The 27,333-nt window shown below is 38.3% G+C and overlaps 1 protein-coding gene across 1 annotated transcript in view; it reads left to right on the top strand.

Moving 5' to 3' along the window:
• The window catches only part of SPATA16 (spermatogenesis associated 16), a 241,850-nt gene that overhangs the window by 142,436 nt on the left and 72,081 nt on the right, over positions 1-27,333 (top strand). The window contains 1 exon segment of the mRNA XM_040265364.1: positions 10,532-10,616. Within this exon segment, the coding sequence (XP_040121298.1) occupies positions 10,532-10,616 (85 nt within the window).

Below are 27,333 nucleotides of genomic sequence, written 5' to 3'. Positions count from 1 at the left end.
AGCACCATATTCATCAGGTTTTCCGAGAAACAGAACCAGTAGGAAATAAATAGACATGGAACTGGCTTATGTGATTATGGGCGGCGAGGGGGGGGGGCGGCGAGGAGTCCTGTGATCTGTAGCTAGCAAGCTGAAGACTGGGGATCCACCCGGGCTGCAGTTGCAATCTGAGTTTAAGGACCTCAGAACCCAAAGAGCCAATGGTATAAGTTCCAAGCCAAGTCTGAATCCAAAGGTAGGAGAAGACTTGTCTCAACTCAAAGACAATCAAAGTGAATTCTCCCTTCAGTTCAGTTCAGTTCAGTCGCTCAGTTGTGTTCGACTCTGCGACCCCATGAATCGCAGCACGCCAGGCCTCCCTGTCCATCACCATCTCCCGGAGTTCACCCAGACTCATGTCCATCGAGTCGGTGATGCCACCCAGCCATCTCATCCTCTGTCGTCCCCTTCTCCTCCTGCCCCCAATCCCTCCCAGCATCAGAGTCTTTTCCAATGAGTCAACTCTTCGCATGAGGTGGCCAGTGTACTGGAGTTTCAGCTTTAGCATCATTCCCTCCAAAGAAATCCCAGGGCTGATCTTCAGAATGGACTGGTTGGATCTCCTTGCAGTCCAAGGGACTCTAAGAGTCTTCTCCAACACCAAAGTTCAAAAGCATCAATTCTTTGGTGCTCAGCTTTCTTCACAGTCCAACTCTCACATCTGTACGTGACCACTGGAAAAACCATAGCCTTGACTAAACGGACCAACCTTTTTTTCTACTCAGGCCTTCAACAGGTTGGAATCCTGAAAGATGATGCTGTGAAAATGCTGCACTCAATATGCCAGCAAATTTGGAAAATTCAGCAGTGGCCACAGGAATGGAAAAGGTCAGTTTTCATTCCAATTCCAAAGAAAGGCAACGCAAAAGAATGCTGAAACTAATGCACAATTGCACTCATCTCACATGCTAGTAAACTAATGCTCAACATTCGCCAAGCCAGGCTTCAGCAATATGTGAACCGTGAACTTCCATATGTTCAAGCTAGTTTTAGAAAAGGCAGAGGAACCAGAGATCAAATTGCCAACATCTGCTGGATCATGGAAAAAGCAAGAGAGTTCCAGAAAAACATCTATTTCTGCTTTATTGACTATGCCAAAGCCTTTGACTGTGTGGATCACAAGAAACTGTGGAAAATTCTGAAAGAGATGGGAATACCAGACCACCTGACCTGCCTCTTGAGAAATCTGTATGCAGGTCAGGAAGCAACAGTTAAAACTGGACATGGAACAACAGACTGGTTCCAAATAGGAAAAGGAGTACGTCAGGGCTGTATATTGTCACCCTGCTTATTTAACTTCTATGCAGAGTACATCATGAGAAACACTGGACTGGAAGAAACACAAGCTGGAATCAAGATTGCCAGGAGAAATATCAATAACCTCAGATATGCAGATGACACCACCCTTATGGCAGAAAGTGAAGAGGAGCTAAAAAGCCTCTGATGAAAGTGAAAGAGAAGAGTGAAAACATTGGCTTAAAGCTCAACATTCAGAAAACGAAGATCATGGCATCCAGTCCCATCACTTCATGGGAAATAGATGGGGAAACAGTGGAAACAGTGTCAGACTTTATTTTGGGGGGCTCCAAAATCACTGCAGATGGTGACTGCAGCCATGAAATTAAAAGACACTTACTCCTTGGAAGAAAAGTTATGACCAACCTAGATAATATATTCAAAAGCAGAGACATTACTTTGCCGACTAAGGTCTGTCTAGTCAAGGCTATGGTTTTTCCTGTGGTCATGTATGGATGTGAGAGTTGGACTGTGAAGAAGGCTGAGCACCGAAGAATTGATGCTTTTGAACTGTGGTGTTGGAGAAGACTCTTGAGAGTCCCTTGGACTGCAAGAAGATCCAACTAGTCCATTCTGAAGGAGATCAACCCTGGGATTTCTTTGGAGGGAATGATGCTAAAGCTGAAGCTCCAGTACTTTGGCCACCTCATGCGAAGAGTTGACTCATTGGAAAAGACTCTGATGCTGGGAGGGATTGGGGGCAGGAGGAGAAGGGGACTACAGAGGATGAGATGGCTGGATGGCATCACAGACTCAATGGACTTGAGTCTGAGTGAACTCTGGAAGATGGTGATGGACAGGGAGGCCTGGCGTGCTGTGATTCATGGGGTCGCAAAGAGTCGGACACAACTGAGCGACTGAACTGAACTGAACTGAACTTTGGAGAGGGCAATCTGCTTTACACAGTCTATGGATTTAATATTAATCTTACCCCAAAACACCCTTACAGACACACCTAGAAAAATATTTCATCAAATATCTGGGTACACCACAGTTCAGTCAAGTTGACACTTAAAATCCCCCACACGCACCTACTACTTATCAGGTGTGGACAGAGGCTCAAGAACAGTGCCTCCTGAGGTTTAGTCTAGAGCTACTTCTGGAGTTGATGGGGATGTTCTGTGTCACTCACTGTAGTAACAACTAGCTATTTGTGGCTATTGAGCACTTGAAATATACCTCGTGTACCTGAGAAACTAAAGTTTAAATTTTAATTTTAATTCATTTAAATGTTAAATATAAATAGCTACATATGTCTAGTGGCTACCATATCAGATAATACAGGTCTAGGGAAAGAAGGTAATACACAAGTAAATCAACAAGTAATCACACAATGTGAGACTTACACAGGAAAAGGATAAGATTCTGGTTGAGGTAGGGCAGAACTTATTTAGTTAAAATGGTCTGAGTAGACCTTGCGGAAGAGGTTATCAATGTTTAAGCTAAAGCCCAAAGGCCTAAATCTTGAGAAGGAGCAGCCAGATGAATAATTGAAGGAATAGATTCCAGGCAGGAGGAACCACGTGCACAAATGCTCCAAGGTTGGCAACTTCCTATTTGCATTGAGCAACTGAATAAGCCACACTTGATGGAAAAAGTGTTGAGGAGGAAAGAAAGGACAGCCTATTATAATAGTGGCAGGCCACCATAGGAATTTGGGTTTTATTGAGGTAATTTACAGTTACATTTTTAAACATCATTGTGGCTAACCGCCATGTGGAAAATATATGAGCCTACAAAAAGATGCATCGTGTGTGTGTGTGTGTGTGTGTGTGTGTGCATGAACTTGAGTGAATGTGCTAGATTGGCCCTCCTCCCAATCAAAATATAATCTCTTTAGTATTAGTATGTATTTGTATTCAGAAGGAATATGCACTTTGCATCCATATTAATTTATATAAAATTAATGGTGTGTATATACATATGCTCTTGAGCTTTCTTAAGTATAGGAAGAAGGAAACAACCTGTTAAATACAATGAAAATAAAGAAGAATTCTGCGGTGAAAATTATCTGATAGATACACATCTAAGAAGTAATTAAACCAGTTACACAAGTGAAATAGCTGCATACAAACTCGGAAGGATTATCTATAGACTCTTGAGAGAGGTCATTTTCTGGTTGCAGAAGAAAGGAAAGGAGTAGCAACTTAAAAAGGTTAAAAAGACAACCATGAAACTGACTAATGTCAAGCAAAGGGGACCCACAGAGAAAGATTAAAGAAATTGGAGTTAATTAACTTAGGGAAGAGAAGATTAATAAACTATTGCGAGGATACATAGACAGAGGATAAAGTCTAGTTGGGGTTGCAGCACCACTGGATAGAAAACTGAAGCCCACAGAATAAAACTGCAGCAGATGCTATTTATGACCGTGAAACTGGAATCAGTGAGGAAAGCAGAGCAATGTCCTTCCATGGAAGTCTTTAATATAGAATAGATTCTCATCAGTCTCATTTGAAAGGTTTAAGTGTGATCCTGCCCAAAGGCAAGATGCTAAGCGGAATGACTTTTCAAGGTCCCAGTTAGTCAGCCCAACAAGACCGCACAGTGTGATGCGATTTTCTTTTGTTTACCCATATCTTATTGTTTTACACCACCATGTGGCCACATTGAGTAGAAATGCTATAAATTTTGAATCTGAACATAGGCCTGGAAAAATGTCAATAATAGATTCTCATACTTTTAGAATTGCACAGTCTGTTTAGAGATACTCAATGTGTAAAGTCACTTGGCATGAATATCTTTATTCATCATGATTCTTTTTCAATATTAATTTGGAAAACAACACTGATATCTGTCTTATAAATAATAACATGTCAAATTCTTTTATTGTGAATTTGCTATTTGATAGAAATAGGATTTGATTTACCATAAGCTGAATTCATGACATAAAAATCTTTTATTTTAGATGCTATTTATTTGAAAGCCAGATTCTGACCCTTTTACATTTAACAGATATATTAAGTAAATATGACTTCATAAAGAATATTTTTTAAAGAATTCAAATATAGTATCAAAAGAATAGTTGATTTACTTGCAGAAAAAAACAGTAATTATCAACACATTTTTCAAGACATCAGGTTAAAAATAAATTTAAATGCAACACATTAAGCCACTCTTTTTGGTACCTTTTTTCTTTCATTTATGTGGTAAATACATCAGCATCCATTAGCATTTGTTAAGCTCTCATATGAGTTAAATGTTGCATTGGATTCTATTTAATACATTGGAGAAATCGACAAACCCCAGTCTGTCCCTTCATTTCCATGTCACCTCTACTAAAAAAGCTTTCTGTTAAATATGGATGGTGAGGTAGACCTAGGGCCAGGCTGCTTGTGTTACAGTCCTAGTAAACTATGTGTCATAGTTTAAGCTTTTTAGTTGAAGTAAATAAATAATGTTTTGTCATTTAATCAACAAATATTTATTGTATGAGGACCACACTATATAGTACTTCATTAACAATGCCAGGCACTCCTTGGGCACTGCAGAGAGAACAGTGAATCAAATAGGCAACAATTCTGGCCCTCAGGGAGCTTCCATTCCAGTGATGACCCACACAGTAAATATTGGGACTTTGGGGGCCTAAAGTCTCTGTTCTAATTATTCAACTCTGCTACTATAGCATAAAAGCAGTCATAGGCAAAACATAGACAGTGTGCAAATAGATGAGCATTGCTATGTTGCATTAAAAATTAACAAACCCAAGTGGCAGACCAGATTTGACCCACAGGCCTTGGCTGGCTGACCCCATAGTTGAAGAAGACAGTAATAAATACTACCAAAGTGAAAAATAATAAACACTATGTGAAATGGTGATAAGTACTATGGAAAAAGTAAAAACAAGCAAGAGTATGAATAGGATTAGAGGGTATCAGGGTTGTCATTTACTGAAAAAATAACACCTGATTAAGACCTGAAGAAGCTGAGCAAAAGAGTCAGGGGTGTCTAGAGAAAGAATATTCTAGGACAGAAACTGTCAGGTGCAAAATCCCAGAGGCAAGAGTGTACCTGTTCTTTTTGAGGAAAGCAGGTGGACAGTTTGGAGCAACTAGGAAATGAGATCAGAGAAGTAATATGTGACCAGATGGCATGAGGCTCAAATTCCATTTTAAAGATGGGTTTTCACTCTGAGTGAGACTAGGAAGCCTTTGCAGTTTTAAGCACAGCAGTGACCTGCTCTGGTGCACTAATTTTAATGGGATCATTCTGGCTGCTGTATTGAGAATAGACGGAGGGAGAAGCGAGAAGCAGGGAGTCCAGTGTGGAGTCTGTTGCAATAATCCTGGTGAGACATGATGGACCAGATGGTAATGCTGGAGGTGGTGAGAAGAGACAGGATTTGAAATAGGTTTAAGATAACCTGACCAGAATTTTATCTTGGATGGAATGTGAGACAAAAAGGGAAATCAGTGATGACACCAAGATTTTTGCTAAGAAATTAGATAGATGGAGAAGACTGCTAGAGACAGAGGAAGAAGGGAAGATCAGGATCTCAGGTATGGAGATAAGATTAGGTATCCAAGTAGAGATGTTGAGATGGCAGCTTTAATAAGAGTCTGCAGATCCAAGAAGAGGATTACATTCGGTGTATAAATGAATGAGCTGTGGATAAACATGGATAGTGTTTAAAACCATGACACTGATGAGATCACCAAGGGATTGAGTACAGAAAGAGAGAGAATGGGTACAAGCATTGTGCCCTGGGAACTCCAAGGCTAGGAGTCCAAGAAAATGAGGAGACGCCAGCAAAGGAGACTGGAAAGAGCAACCAGGAAGACAGGCAGGAAGTCATAAAGAGCAGAGCTGTGCAAGCCCAGTGGGAAGAGGATACTGGAGGAGAGAACAGTTGCATCAGTTATACTGGAGAGTATGTGTAAACTAAAGACTGAGAAATAAGCCACTGCATTTAAGAGTGTGGAGCCCATTAGCAGCATCAATAAGAGCAGTTTCAGTGAAGTGGGAGGAATAAGAGCCTTGCTGAAGTGAGTTGCAGAGGGAAGTTTTTGTCCTTTCATTCATTTGCTTTTTTTATTTAAGAGAAAGAATTAAGATGATAACTGGAAGGGAAGTGAATCAAGAGAGGTATTGGGGGTGTCTTGTTTTGTTTTAAGGTGGTAGGAAGAACAGCACTTTTGTGTGTTAGTAGAAAACTCTGAGAAGAGAAATTTAAAGAAAGAGCAGGAAGGTAAGAGAGAAAGAGCAAGAAAATTGCTGGAGCAGTTTCCATGGGTGGGCAAGAAAGGATAAGATCTGGAGCAGAATTGTGGGTGGGCCGGATTCACATTCTGCATGTAAAGTGCTTCTCACGGTGCTCAGCACTTAGTATATCTCAAAACAGACATATTAAACTCCCACCTGTCAATTGAAAGGGTTTGGCTAAAGTGATCTTACAGTTCCAGTGTAGCTACAACATTCAGTAGATGAATCAAAGTAAGTTGAATAGAATAAAGATGATGAAAGGAAGACATTTAGAAGTAACACTGAGTCACATCAACTAGCATCTAGGATATTAGTATAAAGGTAAACAAAAGTCTAAAAGATCCCTGAAGGAATGTAGGAAGAGTGACGGGTTAGTGTTTCCTTCTGACTCATGATATGAGTCAAGTCCCAGGATCCCACCAGGTACTTGACCCCTTGTAGCTAATTAATCAATTATCTTTGCCCTTTATAAGTTCAGCATGATGGAAAACCACTATCTCTTATCTCACAAGCACTGCATGGCATAATGTTATTTCCATGCCCTTTTCATGTTCTTCCACTGATTTTTACACTGTTTCATAAAGGCTAAGCTGTAGAGCAGCCAAGATAGGGCAACAGACAAAGGAAAATAGGGGGTAAAAGCATCACTGCCATTTCCACTGAGAAGAAAATGGTGTCAGAGCAACTGCAACCCCATTGTGTTCCTAATATGAACACAGCTCTGTGCCAAGTACTGGGAGAAACACACTACACTTATGAAAAATAGCCCAGCAAACATGGAGCTCTATGAAACTATAGTTTGTTATCTTTTTATGATTATAATAATTTTGCTTCACTGAGGGCAGGTAGCAAATTTCAATGAATCTTAATTCTTCACTTAATTTCAATATAGATTTGGAGATGTGTTGCCTTGGCAAAAGGACTTGAGCCCCCATGTGTCACAAAATCATACTTAAGAAAGTAGTAAAATTTGACCGCACATTGTAATAGAAAAGCAACTTTTGGAAAACATTAATAAAAACAATAAAACTCCTAATTTTGCAATGAGGAACTCAAAACCAACTCACCAAAAGCTTTACAAATGCAGGAAAGCTGAGAAGCCCACTGTAGTAACCTACCTTCTCTTCCTTCACAATTGTTCCAATCCAAGGCGCCAAAGAATTGATGCTTTTGAATTGTGATGTTGGAGAAGACTCTTGAGAGTCCCTTGGACTGCAAGGAGATCCAACCAGTCCATTCTGAAGGAAATCAGTCCTGGGTGTTCTTTGGAAGGAATGATGCTAAAGCTGAAACTCCAGTACTTTGGCCACCTCATGCGAAGAGTTGACTCATTGGAAAAGACTCTGATGTTGGGAGGGATTGGGGGCAGGAGGAGAAGGGGATGACAGAGGATGAGATGGCTGGATGGCATCACTGACTCGATGGACGTGAGTCTGAGTGAACTCCGGGAGTTGGTGATGGACAGGGAGCCCTGGCGTGCTGCGATTGATGGGGTCGCAAGAGTCGGACACGACTGAGCGACTGAACTGAACTGAACTGAACAGAAGGACAGCAATAACTAACATGATAGAAACAATCGATTTAGATTTTACTTAACTCGAGCTACTGTGTCTATGATCCAGTGTTAACTGTTATAGTTTTTGCATGTGTCAAAACTGTGAAGTTTCTTTCCTGAACTCTACTCAATATTTTTAGTACAATATGTATGTTGTCCCTGAAATATTTAAGGGGACCCGTGGCTAGAATGTGTAGAAGCTGGTGTCTGACTACTGACTGACATATCTAGCTTGCCACCTGTTGCCCAGCTTAAGACTCTGTTTATCTTAGAGTTAGGTAAACTATGCTACATCTGGCTCAGGATATGTGTTTGTAAATAAGATCTTACTGGAACACAGAAAGTCATCCTTATTTGTTTATTTATTGGTTACAGCTGCTTCTAAAGGCAAATGTAAGTAGTTAGGGCCAACAAAGCTTAAAATATTTACTGTTTGGCCTTTTACAGGAGGGGTTTCCCTGGGTGGCCCTAGTGGTAAAGAACCTGCCTGCCAGTATAGGAGACATAGAGACATGGGTTCGATCTCTGGGTCAGGAAGATCCTCTAAAGGAGGGCATGGCAACCCACTCCAGTATTCTTGCCTAGAGAATCCCATGGACAGAGGAGCCTGGTGGGCTACAGTCCATGGGGTTGCAAAGAGTCGGACATGACTGAAGCGACTTGGCAGGCACTCACGCCTTTACAGAAAGAGTCTTCCCATACCTTGTTTAACTAATGGCTGGTATCCTCGTTAAGCAGTGTTTGTCTGAGCCGTATTACATATCCGCATGCTGACAAAAGGAGGAATCAGAGTGCAGATCAAGTCTTCACCTCTGAGGACCCAACTTTTATGAATCTAGAGTGTACTGCCCTCGGCAGTAAGATTTGACATTTTCCTTGATATCTTAAATTCAGAATTTATAAAATGGATTTCTGTTAGGTGACAAGCACCTATATCTCAAGTAGATTTCCTTTTTTTGGTTATTAAAGGAAGAAAATTTTACAAGTGTTTCTGTGCTAAGTTGCTTCAGTCAGGTCTGACTCTTTCCAACTCTATGGACTGTAGCCCACCAGGCTCCTCTGTCCATGGGATTCTCCAGGCAAGAATACTGGAGTGGGTTACCATGCCCTTCTCCAGGGACAAGTGTTTCTATCAAAATGCAAATATGCGAAATTTACTTTGCCCCTCTCTAGTCTAATTTTTATAACTTGTTTTCTACCCCGTATCAGTTTGTGTGATATGAAAACCTCCTAGCTCGTTTCATCTTATCATTAAACCAGGGCTTTGACAAATATAAAAAGGTTTCTAAAAATTATTCTTAAATTATCGCCGTTTATTTTGAAATGTCAGTGGATAGATTCATTTCAATACCACATGTGTGAAAAGAGAAATATTGAGCTGAATAATCCTTCAAATGGTAGTACTTTTTCCCATTGTTAATCTTTAGAGTCCTAATTTTTTATCTGTCCTGAGCGAAAATCTAAGCATTCTAATTATTCAACCCAGCACCATAGTAAGTTTATAGCTGCTCTGTCTTAAACAATATATATATTTAGGGAAGGAAAATTTCTAATTCAATGTACAGTTATGTCAAGAAACAACACATATCTGCAGGCAAAGATAAGAAAAACATTCAGGGTACAAAGTGATAGGTCTGCTTAAGTAAATAAACTTTTGGTACTAGTGATTGGGCACACAGGATTATTATATGTTTAATCGGCCAATGTGACAATTTGGAATTACTTCCAGTCAGGTTTAATTGGATTTGGAATCTCTGGAGGAAAGAAATAGAGAAGCCTAGCAGAGTAAAAGTCATAAAAGTAAACTGTTTTTCCAAAGGGTGCTAAGCAAAGAATTAATATCCACTGCACAATAGTTTTTAATATCCCCTCAGCTTAATAAGACTAATGTGGTGGTTATACACACTAGATTCCAAAACTAATTCAATAAAACACCAAGGCCAGGAAAGCGAAGTACTTGTTGAGGTGGAAATTTTTTATTTTCAATTTTAAGATGACTAGTTAATCCCAAGGTGAATAATCTCTAATTTAGGTAAAGTCTGAGACATGCCTAAATACCAGTATGACAGTTAGCTATATATGTTATGCTAGATTTGAAGGTGTTCTAGAGTCCATAAAATAACTGTTACTCTATAAATGCTTTAAAGTTTATTAAGAGGTAACCAAAATGAAGCATTCTCTTTAAATATTCTTACACTATATAAACAGAGAAACCATGTAGAAGACAAATGGCATGTTGCTTCTCTTCTAGATTTAATTTCAGTACCAAAAAAAAAAAAAAGACCTACTTTCTACATTCTAAAATGTGCTTTATGCTTTGCTTAATATTAGCCTAGTCAAATTTAAACAAGATCTTCTTTGGTATTTATATATACTGCCTGCTATAGTTTTCCTTCTGTCCTACCTATAAGTTTTTTTTTAATCTGTCCTTGTTCTTAGGAGTGCCATGATTGCTGACTACATGTTCTGGCTCTGTGGAGGAAGCGAACATGGTATAAGCAAGCTCATCAAACTGTATTGGCAGGTAAAAATTGATGTCCCAACCAGGGAGGAGGAACCCATTTCATTTTTAGAACCAGAATGAAGGACTGGTGCTTAAAAAACTGCTGGAAAAGGTCGCTCTGGGCATATCAACCAGGAGGACACTACTCAGTAGTAATGTATTTATAATGAAGTAGATTTTCTAAGACTAATTTTAAGGGCAAAATTCAAGGTTGTTAACCCTTGGCCCATACTTCAGTTTTACAACCCCATATAAATTTTAGACATCCCAGGAACTGGGTTCCCAGACATGCTGCTATAATGACATGATCCTTTAAAATATGAACATTGTGTTTTCATAGATTCTTTTTGATCTGTGAACTGTAAAAGCAAATTCTAGGAGTAATACCAATTACATAATAAATAAAAATACAAAGATCCATTGTATTTGTGGGGTAATGTAGCATCTGAAACCCTTAATCCATTATAAACTGCAGATCTTCTTTCTTATTTATTATTCACAATAGCAAGCAGTCATACCAAAGGTCCACTAGATGTCAAGACGGGAGTCACAATTTCTCAGAATTTTAGGAAGAATCTGTTGTTGTTGTTCAGTTGCTAAGTTGTGTTCCGACTCGTTGTGGCCCCATGGACTGCAACACACCAGGCTTCCCTGTCCTTTACTATCTCCCAGAATTTGCTCAAACTCATGTCCATTCAGTCAGTGATGCCATCCAGCCATCTCTAATTCAGTCTCCTTCACAACATACAAATCTGTTCTTATCCTATTCTCGCCCCACATACTGTCAATGACTTTCTCCTGAAATACATTCAAGGTGAGGAACTCATTCCCCAAAAAATAACAGCTAACTCCCTAATTACTAAACTACTTTCCCCATTAAAATGGATTTCTACTCCCTTAAAACTTTCATCAAGTGGTTCCCAGTGAGGCCACATGGACCAAATGGAAACCCACTTCCAAATGAAATGTTATCAAATATTTAAGACTCCAGTACAGAAGCCTCTTCCAAATCTCCTCTCCAAACTGCGTGTGGTCTTTTTTTCCCTTGTATTTCAAGATGGTTTAATGTAATTGAATATGAACCTTATCAACCAACTAGAATAAGATCTGCTAAGACCTGACATTCAAGATAGAAATAATTGTCAACAGACTCCAGATGCTTCCTGATATTTTCCCCACATTTTCAGTATTGTGTCTTGGTGCCTGGTTTTCTGTTTCTATATCACCTATTATCCTCGTTGAACAATAAAGTACTAGGTTTAACATATAAAATTCTTAGTAATTTATATGGTTCCATCTGAATATTTGGAGCTCAATTCACCTTCTATAAAAAGCAAAGATTTAAATTAGCCCTAATATACTCAAAACCTGTAAACTGACCTTCAAAGTAGGTAAAATTGAAGACTTTATGTAAATGCAAGACTTTCCTAAGGAAATCTAGACTATGCAAAACAGTAGTTATTTGTATACATGTAAGCAAATAGTTGTAAAGAATTGCCAGATGTGAAAAATAAGCAAATAATATCTACTATATAGCTATATTAAAAGAAAATGAGTGTTAGTCACACTTAGTCATGTCTGACTCTTTGAGACCCTATGGACTGTAGCCTGCCAGGCTCCTCTGTCCATGGTATTCTCCAGGCAAGAATACTGGAGTAGGTAGCCACTCCCTTCTCCAGGAGATCTTCCTGATCCAGGGATTGAAACCAGTTCTCTTGCACTGCAGGTGGATTCTTTACCATCTGAGCCACTGGGGAAACCCATAGTAAAAGAAAGGGGTTATTATTAAAGGATTTCAGAGATTTTTGAAGAAACCTGGGAAAGCAATCGAATCTTGAGGGTTAGATGATATTCAGCAGACCTGACACTTACTAGGTTCCAAATGATTGCTTGATTAATTTATTCATTCATTAAACAAACATGTATTGAGCATCCAATATTTTCTCTACATTGAACAAGGGAAAAATAGATCCAATATTGGTATAGCCTAAGATAGGTTAAGCTTGAAATTTTTATAAATGAATTTTTGTCTGTCTTCTTCAGCTTTCAAAAAGTATTAATATCCTTATTTTACTTAACTCAAATTTTTAAAAAATATCTCCACTTACCAAAAAGTACATGCTATACAAAAAAGGAATAAAACAAATGCTATTATTTTACTATTTTGCATTAATAAAATATAATTAAAAAAACATATTTGTCTTTGTATTCTTTTTCTCCTTTAATTTGAAGCAACTTGATATATTGAAAAATGGCCCTCATCTGGAAGTCAGATCTGACTCAGGTCAAGTTGTAACACCAACATCTAACCTAAAGCAGGCTAGTCTCCAGAGGAGCTTCAGCTAGAAAATAAGAGGTGATGGTTGAATGGCATCACTGACTCAATGGACATGAGTTTGAGCAAGCTCTGGGAGTTGGTGATGGACAGGGAAGCCTGGCGTGCTACAGTCCATGGGATCACAAAGAGTCAGATATGACTGAGCAACTGAACTGAGAACAAGGGATTTGAGGTTTATTCTTAAAGCCCATCTTAGCTCTAAAATCTCATATTTTCAGGGACATTCAAATATGATATCACACAACCTACTGATGATATGACAAATGAGTGGTTAATATCCAAAATACATAAGCGGCTTATACACCTTAACATCAAAAAGGAAAACAACCTGATTTTAAAATGGGCAGAAAACTTGAAAAGACATTTTTCCAAAGAGGACATGCAGATGGAAAACAGGTACCTGAAAAGACACTCAACATTGCTAACTATGGAAATCAAAACCACAATGAGCTATCACCTCATACCTGTTAGAATGGCTGTCATCAAAAAGACCACAAATAAAAAGTGTTGCTGAGGATGTGGAGGAAAGAGAAACCTCCCACACTGTTAGTGGGGATATAAACTGGTATAGCCCCTGTGGAAAATAGTATGGAGTTTGCTCAAAAAACTAAACATAGAACTACTATATGATCCAGCAATTCCATTCCTGAATTTATATTCAAAAACAAAAACCCTAATTCAAAGAGATACAGGCACACCAATGTTCACAAAGGCATGATAGATAATCGCCAAGATATGGAAGCAACCTCAGTGTCCATCAATAGAGTGGATAAAGAAGATGTAGCGTGTGTATATATACATATATATAATGAAATACTACTCAGCCATAAAGAAGAATGAAACTTTGTCATTTACAACAACAATGAATGGACTTGGAGGATATTACGCTAAGCGCAATAAGTCAGGCAGAGAAAGACAAATACCATATGATGTCCCTTATATGTGGAATCTTAAAAATACAACCAACTAGTGAAGATAATGAAAAAGAAGCAGACTCACAGATATAGAGAACAAATTAGTGGTTACCAGTGAAGATAGGGGAAGAGGGAGGAGGAATATAGGGCAAGGAGATTAAAATATGCAAACTACTATGTATAAAATAAGATACAATGATATTCAGTACAGGGAATGCAGTAAATATTTTATGGTAACTATAAATGGAGTGCAACCTTTATATTTTTGAATCATTATATTGTGCACTTGCAATTTATAAAACATTGTATACCTATACATCAATAAAAATCACATATAAGTTACAAAGTTTAAGGAAAAAAATAACATAACTAGAAAATATCCTGCAGATAAGTTCCACAAACAAAACCCCTTTAACCTGCTCCAACATGAGCACTCCACACCAGTGTCTCCATAGTTACATAATTCCTTCTGCTCACCAGTCTCTTTCTGATCTTCATTCAAATGTATATATCTTTCCCTAAACCTTGGTCTGTTCTGAATCAAAAGGGGTTTGTGGAACACTGCCAGAGAGTATGCAGTCCATGTTAACTTTAAAGAGAAGTCCGTCCCAAAGCACCATGGCAATCAAAGTGTTCAATGTAAGAATGCCCCAAACACCACAGACTAGAAATTATGTCTGCATGTATATTAGTAGCTGTCCATTAAGGCTGAAGAGACCGGGGCTATTTTTACTATTTCATAAATGAAAAGTTATGATTTATCTGCCTTTCAACCACATAGAATCTCTACGATTCTGGTCAGTTATTCTTTTAGAGATGTTCAACAGGAAATTGAAAAATTCAGAATGTGAAAACTTAAGAACAAGTCTAAACCTACTCTCACAGTCTGTCAACTTACAAACTCTCAGATGCAAATGAACATACCTTTGCTTTGGTGAGTTCAAGAACAGCTTTCAATTGTATTAGGAATATTTTTCGTATCATCAGCCCAGCAGGAAAAAATGCATTAAGCTCTATACTGTGTGACAGCTCATACTGGGCTATGTTGCTTTCATTAAAAGTGTTTGCCCCTGTTATTCTATAATAGTATGACTTCTTACTGTTCATGGGACTCTCAGTCCCATCATTTCATGGCAAATAGATGGAGAAAAAAGTGGAAATGGTGAGAGACTTTATTTTCTTGGGCTCCAAAATCACTGCAGACGGTGACTGCAGCCACAAAATTAAAAGACACCTGCTCCTTGGAAGAAAAGCTATGACAAACCTAGACAGCAGTAGAAAGCAGAGACATCACTTTGCCAACAAAGGTCCATATACTCAAAGCTATGGTTTTTCCAGTAGTCATGTACAGATGTGAGAGTTGGACCATAAAGAAGGCTAAATGCCAAAGAATTGATGCTTTCAAATTGTAGTGATGTAGAACACTCTTGAGAGTCCCTTGGACAGCAAGGAGATCGAATTAGTCAATCCTAAAGGAAATCAACCATGAATATTCATTGGATGGACTGATGCTGAAGTTGAAACTCCAATACTTTGGTCACCTGATGTGAAGAGCCAACTAATTGGAAAAGTCCCTGATGCTAGCATAGATTGAGGACAGGAGAAGAGGGCAACAGAGGAAGAGATGGTTGAATAGCATTACCGACCCAGGGGACATGAGTTTGAGCAAACTTTCGGAAACAACGAAGAACAGGGAGCCTGGCATGCTGCCATCTATGGAGTTGCAAAGAGTCAGACATGACTAAGCGTCGGAACAGTCACTTCAGAGGTGAAGAGGGCTGGAACTAACTGGTCACACTGTACCTGCATTCATTCTTCTACAACTTGATCCTCATCTTCTGTTATCAGTCAGTCTCCCCTTCTCAAACACCCCCAAACTTCACAACTTCACAATTCCAAACTAATTAGCAAAATGGAAAGTCCCTAGTCCAGCCATTTTAAAGTAGTGACACATATGTATTCATATATTGCTCCTAAAGTAACAAAATCATTCCAAGAAGATCTTGAAGAGTAACTTCTAGTCTGTCTCCCAAGCCTGCTAGATCCAGGGCTAAAGTGAATGGCATCTGAAGCAGAGCTAGATTTAATAGCATCAACAAAAGTAAAACAAACAAGTGTTCCTCTTCCACTCCTGTTTCCCTTTCCTGTTTTCTCACCTTTATTTTCAGCCATGCTCTCAAACACATGAGTTATCCTGTGTGCAGCTTTATCTCCTGCAATGTGAGGAACAGAGCCAACTCTGGTCTGCATCACTCAACAAAGTGGAGTGAGAAAAGGCAGTAACAGCTAATTTTGTTTCAGAACTCACATGAAACGAGTACAGAGAAGTCCCACTAAATGGGGGCAAGCTGCCTGGTCAGCTCATTCCCCACCTTGACTGTTCTTTTTAAATTCTTTCTTTCTTTGAGCCACAAACCCCTTTGAGAATCTCATTCAATTAACAAGAATCCACCTAGAAACAATACTCAGAAACACATACACAGGAAAAAAAAATGTGCTTTTTATCTCATTGCATTGGAAATTGATCTACACATAGTTGCTAAAACATCAATGACAGGGAATTATGGTTTTCTCACAGTTGTAAAAAGGTTGTACACTTTTTGGGAATAAACCAATACATCATATTTGACATGGCAGCAATTTCAGTGTTTCTTCTTAATAGCAGTAAGACGTAAAATCCTGATTCACAAAATCTCTGATAGCAAATGGAGTCTGAGCTCCTGTAGCTCACAGTATCTCATATGGAGCACGCATCAAGAAATACCAAAATTCATATTACATCATTGTCCTCAAGTCTATGAGATTATCTTTATTAACTTCATATTATCAAGGTTATCTACATCAGCAATTTGTTTCAATTTTAATTTCATCTGACAAAGAGTGACCTTCATAATAAATAAGCCTTCTGCAGAATTTCTATAGATTTTTTGTCCCTAGAAACACTCAAGACTTTGTCAGTCTCACCTCCAGTATTAGAAAATTCAGATTTCTATCTAAATGAGCCACCTTAGTTAGAATAACAGCTCGATAAAAACAAAACAAACAAACAAAACAAAACAAAACAAAAACCCACTGTTCTTCAATAGTATCTCTGATAGCAAATTCAACATTTCAATCAAAAGGTTTGCCTCATTTTTGTGATGAAGATATGAGACATTATAAAGCTAAGTCCTGGAATGAACTTCTCACATCCAATTTGTTCTGAGAAGGGACTTTCTTTTCTCTTAAAAAAGTTAAAAGAATTAACCAAATCAAATTTCTTCTCAATCTCTTTTCTGGATTGCCAACAAACTTCTCTAGTAGAAGAGAACCTCATGGTGTGCTCCTGTATCTTGACAAAGGTTTACTGAAAAGGCACTGATTCGAGTTCTTGGCTCTGAGGAAGTTGAAGACTTTCACAGCAGTGGGAAGACCTCTTTGGGGATTGCTGGAAGGCTGTTGACACTAACACGAGCCCATGTGAAAAGGCTGACATGTGGAGCATCTTTCCTCAGTGAAGCAGCAGAAGCTGAGACAGTGCCAACATCTTGGGTCCTCCATCTGTGCAGAGAATACCAAGACTCCCCATCCAATCCAAGTTGTGCTTGGCATTGAAATGTGCACCATCTTAAAGATATCAATGGCCTAAATGGTTTCCAAGGAGGGCTCACCAAAAAGGAATCTTTCTTTGGTGTAATAAGTCTCCTTTCAAAGGACAAGATCCGGAGCTGGCTGCACTGAGAGACAAAAGGTTTTCCCCAGGCACATGCTGGAGAAAGACAGTGCACCATCCGTGATCCCCTAAGACCCTTCCGTGGCTTTCAGGGGGTCACAGACCACAGGAGAAGACTCTTGCACTGCTCCTTCTCTTTCCAACAGCCCTATTTCTCTTTGGTATTGGGCCTAACAGGAGAAATTTACTGCTTCCAGCGCTCAAAGCAAAAAGTAGCCCCCAAAATGTTACTGTCATATAGTGCCTCCCGAGACTGCACTGCAGCCATTCAAGCCAAAAATCTTTCCATTCCAGTGTCTCCAGACTCTTCCTAAGTTAGTGGGTAGCTTTCTCCTTTATTCTCAAATTGTATTTGTCATTCCGATTCAGTGAGCACCTATTTATCGAGCACTTATTAGTGACTGTATGTTAAACACCGTGCTAGGCGTTGGATATACAGCAGTGAGCAAAATAGACATCACCTTGTCTTCAAAAGTATATATGCTGGCACAAAATATTTACCAAAAAAAGAAAACCCTAGTACTTAAATTAGACATCATTTCTTAATTTATTTTTCTTCCACAATACCATCAAAGTACCATTACAGTTTGACATGAAACTCAGACCAAAAAAAGATAATATTTTTGTATAGTTATTTTGTATGCAGTTTTAAAATTCAGTTGTTTATGATATTTCAAAAAATGTGTGTGTGTGTGTGTGTGTGTGTGTGTGTGTGTGTTAAGTTCAGAATTGTTGACAACTTCTGTGCTATAGTTGAGTTTGGGATTCATCAGAATATTTCAAGAAGGTCGCAGTTTTCCAAGAGTCCTTTGTCTCATTGGTTTCTGTGTTCACAGATGTCTTCATGCAACTTCCAAGGTGTTAGCTATTAGCTTCTTCTTTCAAAAGTGGTGATCAGGGTAGCAACAATCTAATGGATTTCTCTGGCTAATCAGAGAATGATGTGGAATATCTTTATACTGAACAGAAGATGATCTCTCAGAGTAATTTTTTCACTCCTGTTCTTTTTCTTCTTGATACTGCAAAATCATCTGAATATTAGTCATTCACCTAATAAAAACTTATGATTTCTCAACTTCAGAATAAAAATAAAATCTTCAACATGAAATTATAGGCAAAGTAATGTCAAGGAACCACAAAATTTTTTATTATCTTTAACAAAACACCTACATATTCTAGAGAAGAAAAAAAAAAAATGTGTTCTCTCCAAAGATGTGCTTCCCTGTGAAAAAATTTTCCACAGAAGGAACAAAATAGAAATACCACATGGGCATTTCTCTTAAGTGGCCTATATTTATAGTTTTTTTATTTATTTATTTGACCTGTCAGGCAGAGTTTATAAAATATTTGAGCAAGGAACTTCTGAGTATAACCCAGGGTATACAGTATTTGGATTAGATATCATATGAGAAACACCAAAGCAACTCACCTAAAAAATATTTTCCATATGAATTGCCATATATTATGCTTAAATTCCAACCATTTGGCATAAAGGCTCTAGTCATCCCCTAGTAATATGAAACAGAAATTTTATCTGGAAGTGTTTAACTCACTAAAGAGTGACACAGTTGTGGGAATTAGTCTGAGACTTTCCTAGTCTCTTTGGAAACATGACAACAGACAGAACCTTGAGGGAACAAGATGTGGAAGGAAAGGTGAGCTCTGATGAGGAAAGGTGACAATGTCCTGGAGTACAGGGAATGCAGACTGAGCAGAAGGGCCTCACATAGGTGCAGGATGTGTTGTACTTCACGCTGTGAAGGAAAGAAAGCAAAGGGAAGCAGGTAATACAGAGCAGTAGGACGAAGTCAAACCTCAGACTCACAGGATGTAACTTCTAGGTCCAACGCTAGGATTCAACTTTGGATAAGTCACTTCATTGCTGTGTTAATCAGCTACTGCTACCACAATGCTGTGTAACAAATCACTCCACAACTCTGACTTATAATAATAAGCAGGTTAGCTTGAGTTTGACTGATCTAGGCTGGGCTTGGCTATGCTTAGGTCTAAGCTGCAGAGAGGCCTAAGAATGATCCACGCATCTCATCCTCCTTAGACCAATGGCTACCTGATGTTTCTTTCTTATGGAAAAATGCAGGATTCTAAAAGAGAAAGAAAAACCATATAAGAACGTTTCAACACTCTGCCCACACCTTGCTTGCTACCATCCCTTTTTCACCTTGCTTGCTAACATCCTTTTAGTCAAAGAAAACCATGTGCTTAAGCCCAGGGACAAGGAGTTAGATTCTTCTGCTTACTCAAAAGTCATGACAACCCTGTTGATATGATATTGCTGTAGCTGTGCTGTGCTTAGCTGTGTCTGACTCTCTGCAACCCCATGGACTATAGCCCGTCAGGCTCCTGGGATGGGAGCTTGTCTACGGGGTCAGGGAAGTGCCATGATATTGCTATAGAGAGGGGAGAAATCGAGACCAGCCACTTTGTCTACCATAGCACTCTAGGCTTTTAGTTTCCGCTACTATATGATGAGGAAGTTGGGTTAGGTCAATGGTTAAACATTGACCTAACACTGGTCTAGTGACCACTGCATTAGAGACACCTGGGAAAACATTCAAAGTGTTAGATGCCCCAGAGTTGGGTGAGATCCTGAAAATCATATTTTCCTGCTGCCCCCCGACTAGGTGATTCTACTGCACAACCATGGGCTAGATGGTCTCCAAGACCATTAGTAACTTTTAAAGTTAATGACCAACTTAATTTACCAACTTAATAAAGTTTATGTAGGGCTTACCTAGGTGCAAAGGTAGAGTGGCAGATGACCTGCTCAAGTGGTGCTGCCTATCTGACAATGCAACTGATACAACCCATGAGCCCCAGATTCCTGCCCCCTTCAGTCTTTCCACTATGTACAATAGAAGCCTCCAGTAAGTGAGGCAAACTGTGCTTCCCATTTTTAAAGAGCAACAACTGGTCTCGCCTTCTTGTCCCTTACTCACAATGTGAGTAATGCCCATCGTGAGTGATGCCCTCCTATCAAAAGCAGACTCCGTGGCTTCCTCAGGATCCTTTCCTGCACTCAGTCCTACATCGAGGCCACAGTGGGACTGCAATATTTTTCAGTCACTTGCCTACAAAGAGATCTGTCCATTAAGCGAGGCAATATGACAATTCTCATTTTATGAAGTCTTGTATTTTTCAGTGAGATGAGAGGCTAAAGAGGAAATGTCCAAATTGAGATGAGAGGTAAAAGAGAGCTTCTTTTTCTGGGTCTTGGAAAAAAAGATAAATGTAGAAATGAATTTCTCATCTAATTATTCATTTCTGTTTATATATTCTTTAATGATATGTTTCTATGGTTACCAGCGTTGTTAAATGCTGCCTGTGTTTCATTTTGCTTTGATGCTATTTGAGGTAGTATGCCAGCAGAAGAGGTTCACTTGTAAATGAAAGATGTGATTTAGGCATGTATTTGATCCAAGGTTGTGTGTTCTCATGAAGGAGATAGTGACCGTGACATTATTTTATGTTTATATAGTTCTGTGTAGTTTTTCTATTAATGTTCTGTGAGTATCCCAGGGACTAAGAAGGAAGAAAGAAAGTAAAGAAAGGAAGGAAGAAGGAAGAGAGAGAAGGAGGGAGGGATGGAGGAAGGAATCTGAACCATATATGTATTAAATTCATGCATACATATCAGAACTATATATACATATACACACATATATATAGTACATATCTATCTGGCAACCCACTCCAGTATTCTTGCCTGGAGAATCCTATGGATAGAGGAGTCTTGTTGGCTACTGTTCATGGGGTCGCAAAGAGTCAGACACGACTGAGCAACTTCACTACTACTACTATCCATATATATATAGTACGCATCGGTACTATATATGTGTGTGTGTGTGTGAGTGTATATATGATGGCATTGATTTGGCAAGACTGCCAAGTAGGTGAGGTTGTTTCTCACCTGCCCCATCCTTCCTTTCTCCCCACACCATCCCCCCTCCTCTATCCCACATGTACATGTCAAAAGCCAAAGCTTTCTTTGAAAAAATGAGTCAAACACTCAATTACTTTACCTCGGTGTGAAATCTACTCAGAGTGTCACCTTTTAGTAGTTTTCCTGCCTTTGGAATCCTAGTTCTCACTGAGAAATAAACAGCTTTGTCTCCTGCCAAAACAATGTCAGGCATCCAGATCATGCAAGAATGGGTGGACATAGCCTCAGAAAGTGGCCTCCAGAGGGCTGCACACTTGTACCTCAGCCCTATCTATCTGCAAGTTGATATTTCAACCTTCATAGGAAAGAGTGGCATCAGAGGAGATGGAGCACGTTCAGGTGATAAAACGCAAGGAACCCAAACCTTGTGCTCTGTGAAAACCTAGAAGGGTGGTAGGAAGGGGTGGGAGATGGGAGGGAGATTCAACAGGGAGGAAACATATATATACCTATGACTGATTTGTGTTGATGTATAGCAGAAACCAACACATATTGTAAAGTAATTATCATCCAACTAAAAATAAAACGAAAACAAGTGGCATCATATCAAACAAAAAAATAATCCTCAGTCACTCCTGAGAAATATTTATTTAAGCACTCTTCAGAACTATATATATACATATAATTTTTTTTTCATGGTGCTGGTTTGGTTTTGCAGTAATATCCATAGATGATAAAATAGAGTCAGCTTTTCCTTTTCTTTTTTCTCTCCTAAAAACCTTTTTGGGTTTCCGACAGTTCTTAGGGGAGAAAAAAAGTGACCTCTAAATTTCTTTTCATTTTCCTTCATTTGAGAATGATGTGAGTTTCAGAGATCTAAGGCAATTTGAGCCTTCTTTTACTTGAACAAATTCAGGTATAACTATTTAATTCCCCCAAATCCTGTGGCTATTCTGCTAGGTGGCCATGAGGTTATTTTATTTACATAGAGGCTTTGCCTTCCAGTTCAAATTTGTGAACATGTAGATTCCTTCTTTGCTTTTGTTTGCATCTGAAAATCAAAAATTGCTATGAGCAAAACCAATTTTAGAGGAGTTTATGGTTATTTTTTATATTTCCCATAGATTTTATGGGTTATTGATTTATAAGCTTGCAGAGAAATTGAGGTCACTGTTTTTTTTAGCAGCTGGAAATGTGGAATAACTATTCCATGAAATCATGAAATTTTTTAAGCTATGTTCACCCAGGTATGAGATAATCTGTAAAATGCAAAGCTTTTAATGTTTTTATTTATATTCAGCCATCCTTCTGATGGTATTGCACAGCAATTAAAAATAGATTCTCCCCTTTTCTTGAATTCATATGATTGTACTTTCTTCACTAATTTGTGAAGATTGCCTGTTCTACTTGGGTACAGTTCCTCGTGGAATTATTTTCTTTTTCATAATTTCCCCTCTTCCAAATAATGAGACCTTGGCATTTCAAATGTCAGCCTTTAACGTGTGGCATGAGATACTTTTTCTCAGGATCACAAAGTAACTGTTAAATGAATCTATTTTTATCCAAGAAAAGCACGGGTGCTATTTCATACAGCACAGTCTAAACTAGGAGTCAACAGCCTATGAGAGACAAAAACCTCCAGAAGACCTTAGGAGAACTATTTCAAGCCCAACCCTAAAGGGATGGAAAACATCATAACTAACATGGCAAGTCTTTGTTTCATTTATCCTTCATTAGGTAGAGGTTGGCCTGCGTTAAGATTAACATATGACACAAAGCAGAGAGAAGTCTTTTGACTGGACACAGGTAACCTGGAATACAGTGGCAGGTCTCTTGAAGATAGCGTTGCATTTCTTTTCACATCACTGGAAGCTGGATTTTGTTACTGTTGTCACAGAGTGTGTGTGGGTATACATATATTCTCGAAAGTGTCTATGTATGTGTATGTCATACACTGTGACAGGTCTGTTGCATTTGATATAATTATCCCCCTCCTGAGATTTCCCGATGATGAGAAGTCATATATAGGAAGACTCCATGGACTATAACCCTCCAGGCTCCTCTGTCCATGGGATTCTCCAGGCAAGAATATTGGAGTGGGCAGCCATATCCTTCTCCAGGGGATCTTCCCAACCCAGGGATCAAAACTGTATTGCAGGCAGATTCTTTACCATCTGACCCACCTGGGAAGCCCATGTAGAAGGACACTTGCCCCATAGTAATCATCTTCCTGCAACCTGTTGTCTTCTAAACTATAAGGCCCTCTGTGAGGAGCTACAGCCCAGAAAAGATTAATGAAAGGCAAATTAAAAATATAAGAATGAAAAAGAATAGGTGTATGGTACCCAGGCAAGGGTGAAACTTGAGGGAGAAAAGAAATTACCAGGATGAGGAGTCCACCCAAAGTCTACTACTTTGAGTACTAGACTCCAGCACAATAAAGACACATCTCTACTTGACATTGTGATCCCTATTACTGGATTCCAACATCAAAATCTCTGCTAAGTCCTCCAGGGCCATGGAGCTATTAGTTCCCAAGACAAGTAGTTCTTTCATTGGAAGGCTCTGCTAAAACGTTTTTCCCTTCTACTAAGGGTTCTCATATTTATAATCCTATCTTAATGCCAAATGGGGCTACAGACTTCACTGATGAGCCCACATGGCACAAATGGCTCAGAACACAGGCTCTGACTGATACACAACTGGCTTGAATCCCAACTCTGTCACAAAGTAGCTGTGTGAACTACTGCATGTTATAACAGATAGAGAGTGAGGTTTTCTCATCTGTAAAGTGGGAAGATAATGCTTATTTTTCAGTGCTGACTCAACAAGTAGAATAATTTATCTACAGCACTCAGCCAAGGTACAGTGAACATATTCAAATAATAAAAATGTGTTTTCCATATTTATCAACGACTTAAACAAAAATCTACATAGGCAGAGTCCAAGAGCAGGTTGCGCTCTGGTGGCAGAGTCAGTTCACATAACTGACATTTTGTCTCCAAGTTAAACATCTTTGGATTCTTTCAACTTCATCTACAATATACCTTTTTTTCAAGGGCGTCCTTGACTTTTCCACTCAAAGTTATCTTTCATAGTGGCCCAAGAGACGTATATATATATATATATATATACATACATACACACACACATATATATATACACACACATATATATATACACACACATATATGTAAAAAGCAGTACAAGCCTGGAAACCCCATTACCAAGTTCTTGTCTCCATATTACCATTACTCAGCTGTGAAACATCAGTCAAGAAATATAATCAAAAAACCACATACATAGAATAGGGAAAGGAATACCTACTTTCATACAACTAAACGAAGCATAGAGATGAACACACAACAACAAAAAGAGTTCCAAACCATGTTGGCATCTACCACTGAACACAGGGGCTAAAGCTCATTAGTAACACCCAGTAATGAAATAATTACCTGTAATACAGCTATGTATTCATGTGATACCTTTCGGTGATTCATTTTAAGTCATCAAGAATAAAAGCTCTGTGGCATCCTAAACAGTCTGGAGGCTGCTGAAACCCACACTTGTAGCTCTGAGTTTCTATCAGCTGGTGTTTCTCTAATGTGCATGTAGAAAATTATTCAGGATCTTTAGTACAAGAACATACTTTATATTCTATTTACAAATTATTTGTGCTTTGCCATTAAATAAGTTAGACCAACCCAAGCACATTATTGACTTCCCCATTAAGAAGCCTTTCATTTAATTTCTGTAAATGTTTCTCTTTGAGAAAGGCATGCTAATTGATAGCATATCTTAAATCTAATCAGCAGCCTGTAGACAAAACACTCTTACTGTGGCCAGTAGGAGTGAAGGATGAATACTCTATGCTAGGATTATTGTTGTGAAGAGGAACTTGACCTGGTTTAGTCTTAATGTGGTCCATTTATTTCTTTGTTAGCATCATAGTCAAATTATCCTTGTCTTTGATGACAGGAATAAAACAGTCACGAAAAAAGGAAATGAAAGCAATATTTGATCTTATAATTCTAGGAAATAATCTGTTTACAAAGATAAAAATTCTCTCAGTGTAAGAGAAAGCACTGGTTTCAGAGACATGTGTTCTTGTCTTACTTCCATCTCTAATTTTGTGACTGCAAGTGAGTCACCAGAACTAACAAGAGCCTCAGTTTCCTTGGTTATAAAGTTGAATGATCTTAAAATAATATCTTACATCCCTTCCATCTCTTTTGTTTCATGCTGAAGAGGCATGGAAATAAAATTTTACTATGAATATAAATGATTAAAAACAAATACAGGGTGAATTTTGGCCACTAAGTGCTCAAGTTATTCAGCTAATGGAGGCATATATATAATCAAAACCTTAACCCTAACCAGACTGGACAGTGAACAGTGGAATACATTTACACACACAATATGTGGATACATATACATATATAGTTATATGTTCTAAAATCCTATAACACTCATGTACACTGGAAAACTAAGGAAATATTTCATAATTTAAAATGGTAGTTCTTGTGACTGTTTTAAACAAGACAGGTTGCAAAGTAGAGAATTCAAAATTGCTATATAAAAATGTGCTTTCCTTGGTACAAGTAACCTGTTCATACAATGTTTGGTAATTTCCAGAAAACACAAATAAAACTTTAAATACTTATATTTAAACTGCATGAAGATATTTTCAATGATCATATCACTGAGCTAACAAATGTAATAGAAAAGCTGCCAAATATTCCTTTATACTAGAAAAATATACAACTTACAATGAAAGTTGCTTAATAAAAGAACTCTCATAAATCCAAGGCAATATTTCTGTATTAAAATGTTGATTATCAGGGCAGGGCAAACTATTATATATTTTATTCTGACCTATCATTATATTAATAAAATTATCACTAAAATCTCAATCCTGGCTAGTTTCTAAATGATACTATGAAGTAGTAAGTCTCAAGGCAAGATATTCTGCTCCTTAAGAAAATCTACTCTTTAGATTAAATCTAAGTTTCAAAAAAGTTGAAGTCTTTCAAATTAAATTCACATATATTTAAAAAGGATTAAGTTTGAAAAATATTGCTCAACAATTTTATTTTTCTGTTCTCTAGAAAATCCTAGGTATCATTCCAAATTTCATCATTATTAATATAATAACAAAGAGCCATATTAACCACTAAGGACTAAAGGTTCCCATCTCAATCATTTATAGCTTTCAAATACAGCATTGGTTCCTTTAAATTTAATAGTGTCAACTGAAGATAAAACAGTACAATCATAATATTCATCCACTAGGATGAATCCACTTACTTAGATGGACTTTAGGAAAATTAAAGCATAAGATATATATAAACATTTATCACACTGCTAAATGAGAAGTTATTTCATCTTAAAATATCTTTTTTCTTTACTTTTTAAAAATAATACATAAGACTTAGTAGAAAAAATTATGAGAGAGATTCCAATTTCCTTTAATAGTGTTTGTGTATTAAGGTAGATTAACTACTACAACAAACAACTCCAGGCCATCCCTGGTGGATCCATGGTAAAGAATCCACCTGCCAAAGCAGGAGACATGGGTTCAATCCCTGGTCCGGGAAGATCCCACATGCCACGGAGCAACTAAGTCCATGCACCACAACTATTGAGCCTGCATGACTCATCCACTGAGCCCATGCACCCTAGAGCCTGTGCTCCTCAACAAGAGAAGCCCCCACAATGATAAGCTGGCACACCGCATCTAGAGAGTAGCCCCCGCGCAGTGCAACTAGACAAAAGCCCCCGCAGCAGCAAAGACCCAGCACAGCCCCAAAACAAAATAAATACATGCATTAAATTAAATAACAAAATAAATACATACATTAAATTAAATAACA

The sequence above is a fragment of the Oryx dammah genome, unplaced genomic scaffold, assembly GCF_014754425.2.
Source record: "Oryx dammah isolate SB20612 unplaced genomic scaffold, SCBI_Odam_1.1 HiC_scaffold_2, whole genome shotgun sequence".
NCBI classification, from domain to species: domain Eukaryota; kingdom Metazoa; phylum Chordata; class Mammalia; order Artiodactyla; family Bovidae; genus Oryx; species Oryx dammah.
Note: the sequence above shows the minus strand (reverse complement) of the source record. Positions and strands in the feature narration are given on the sequence as shown.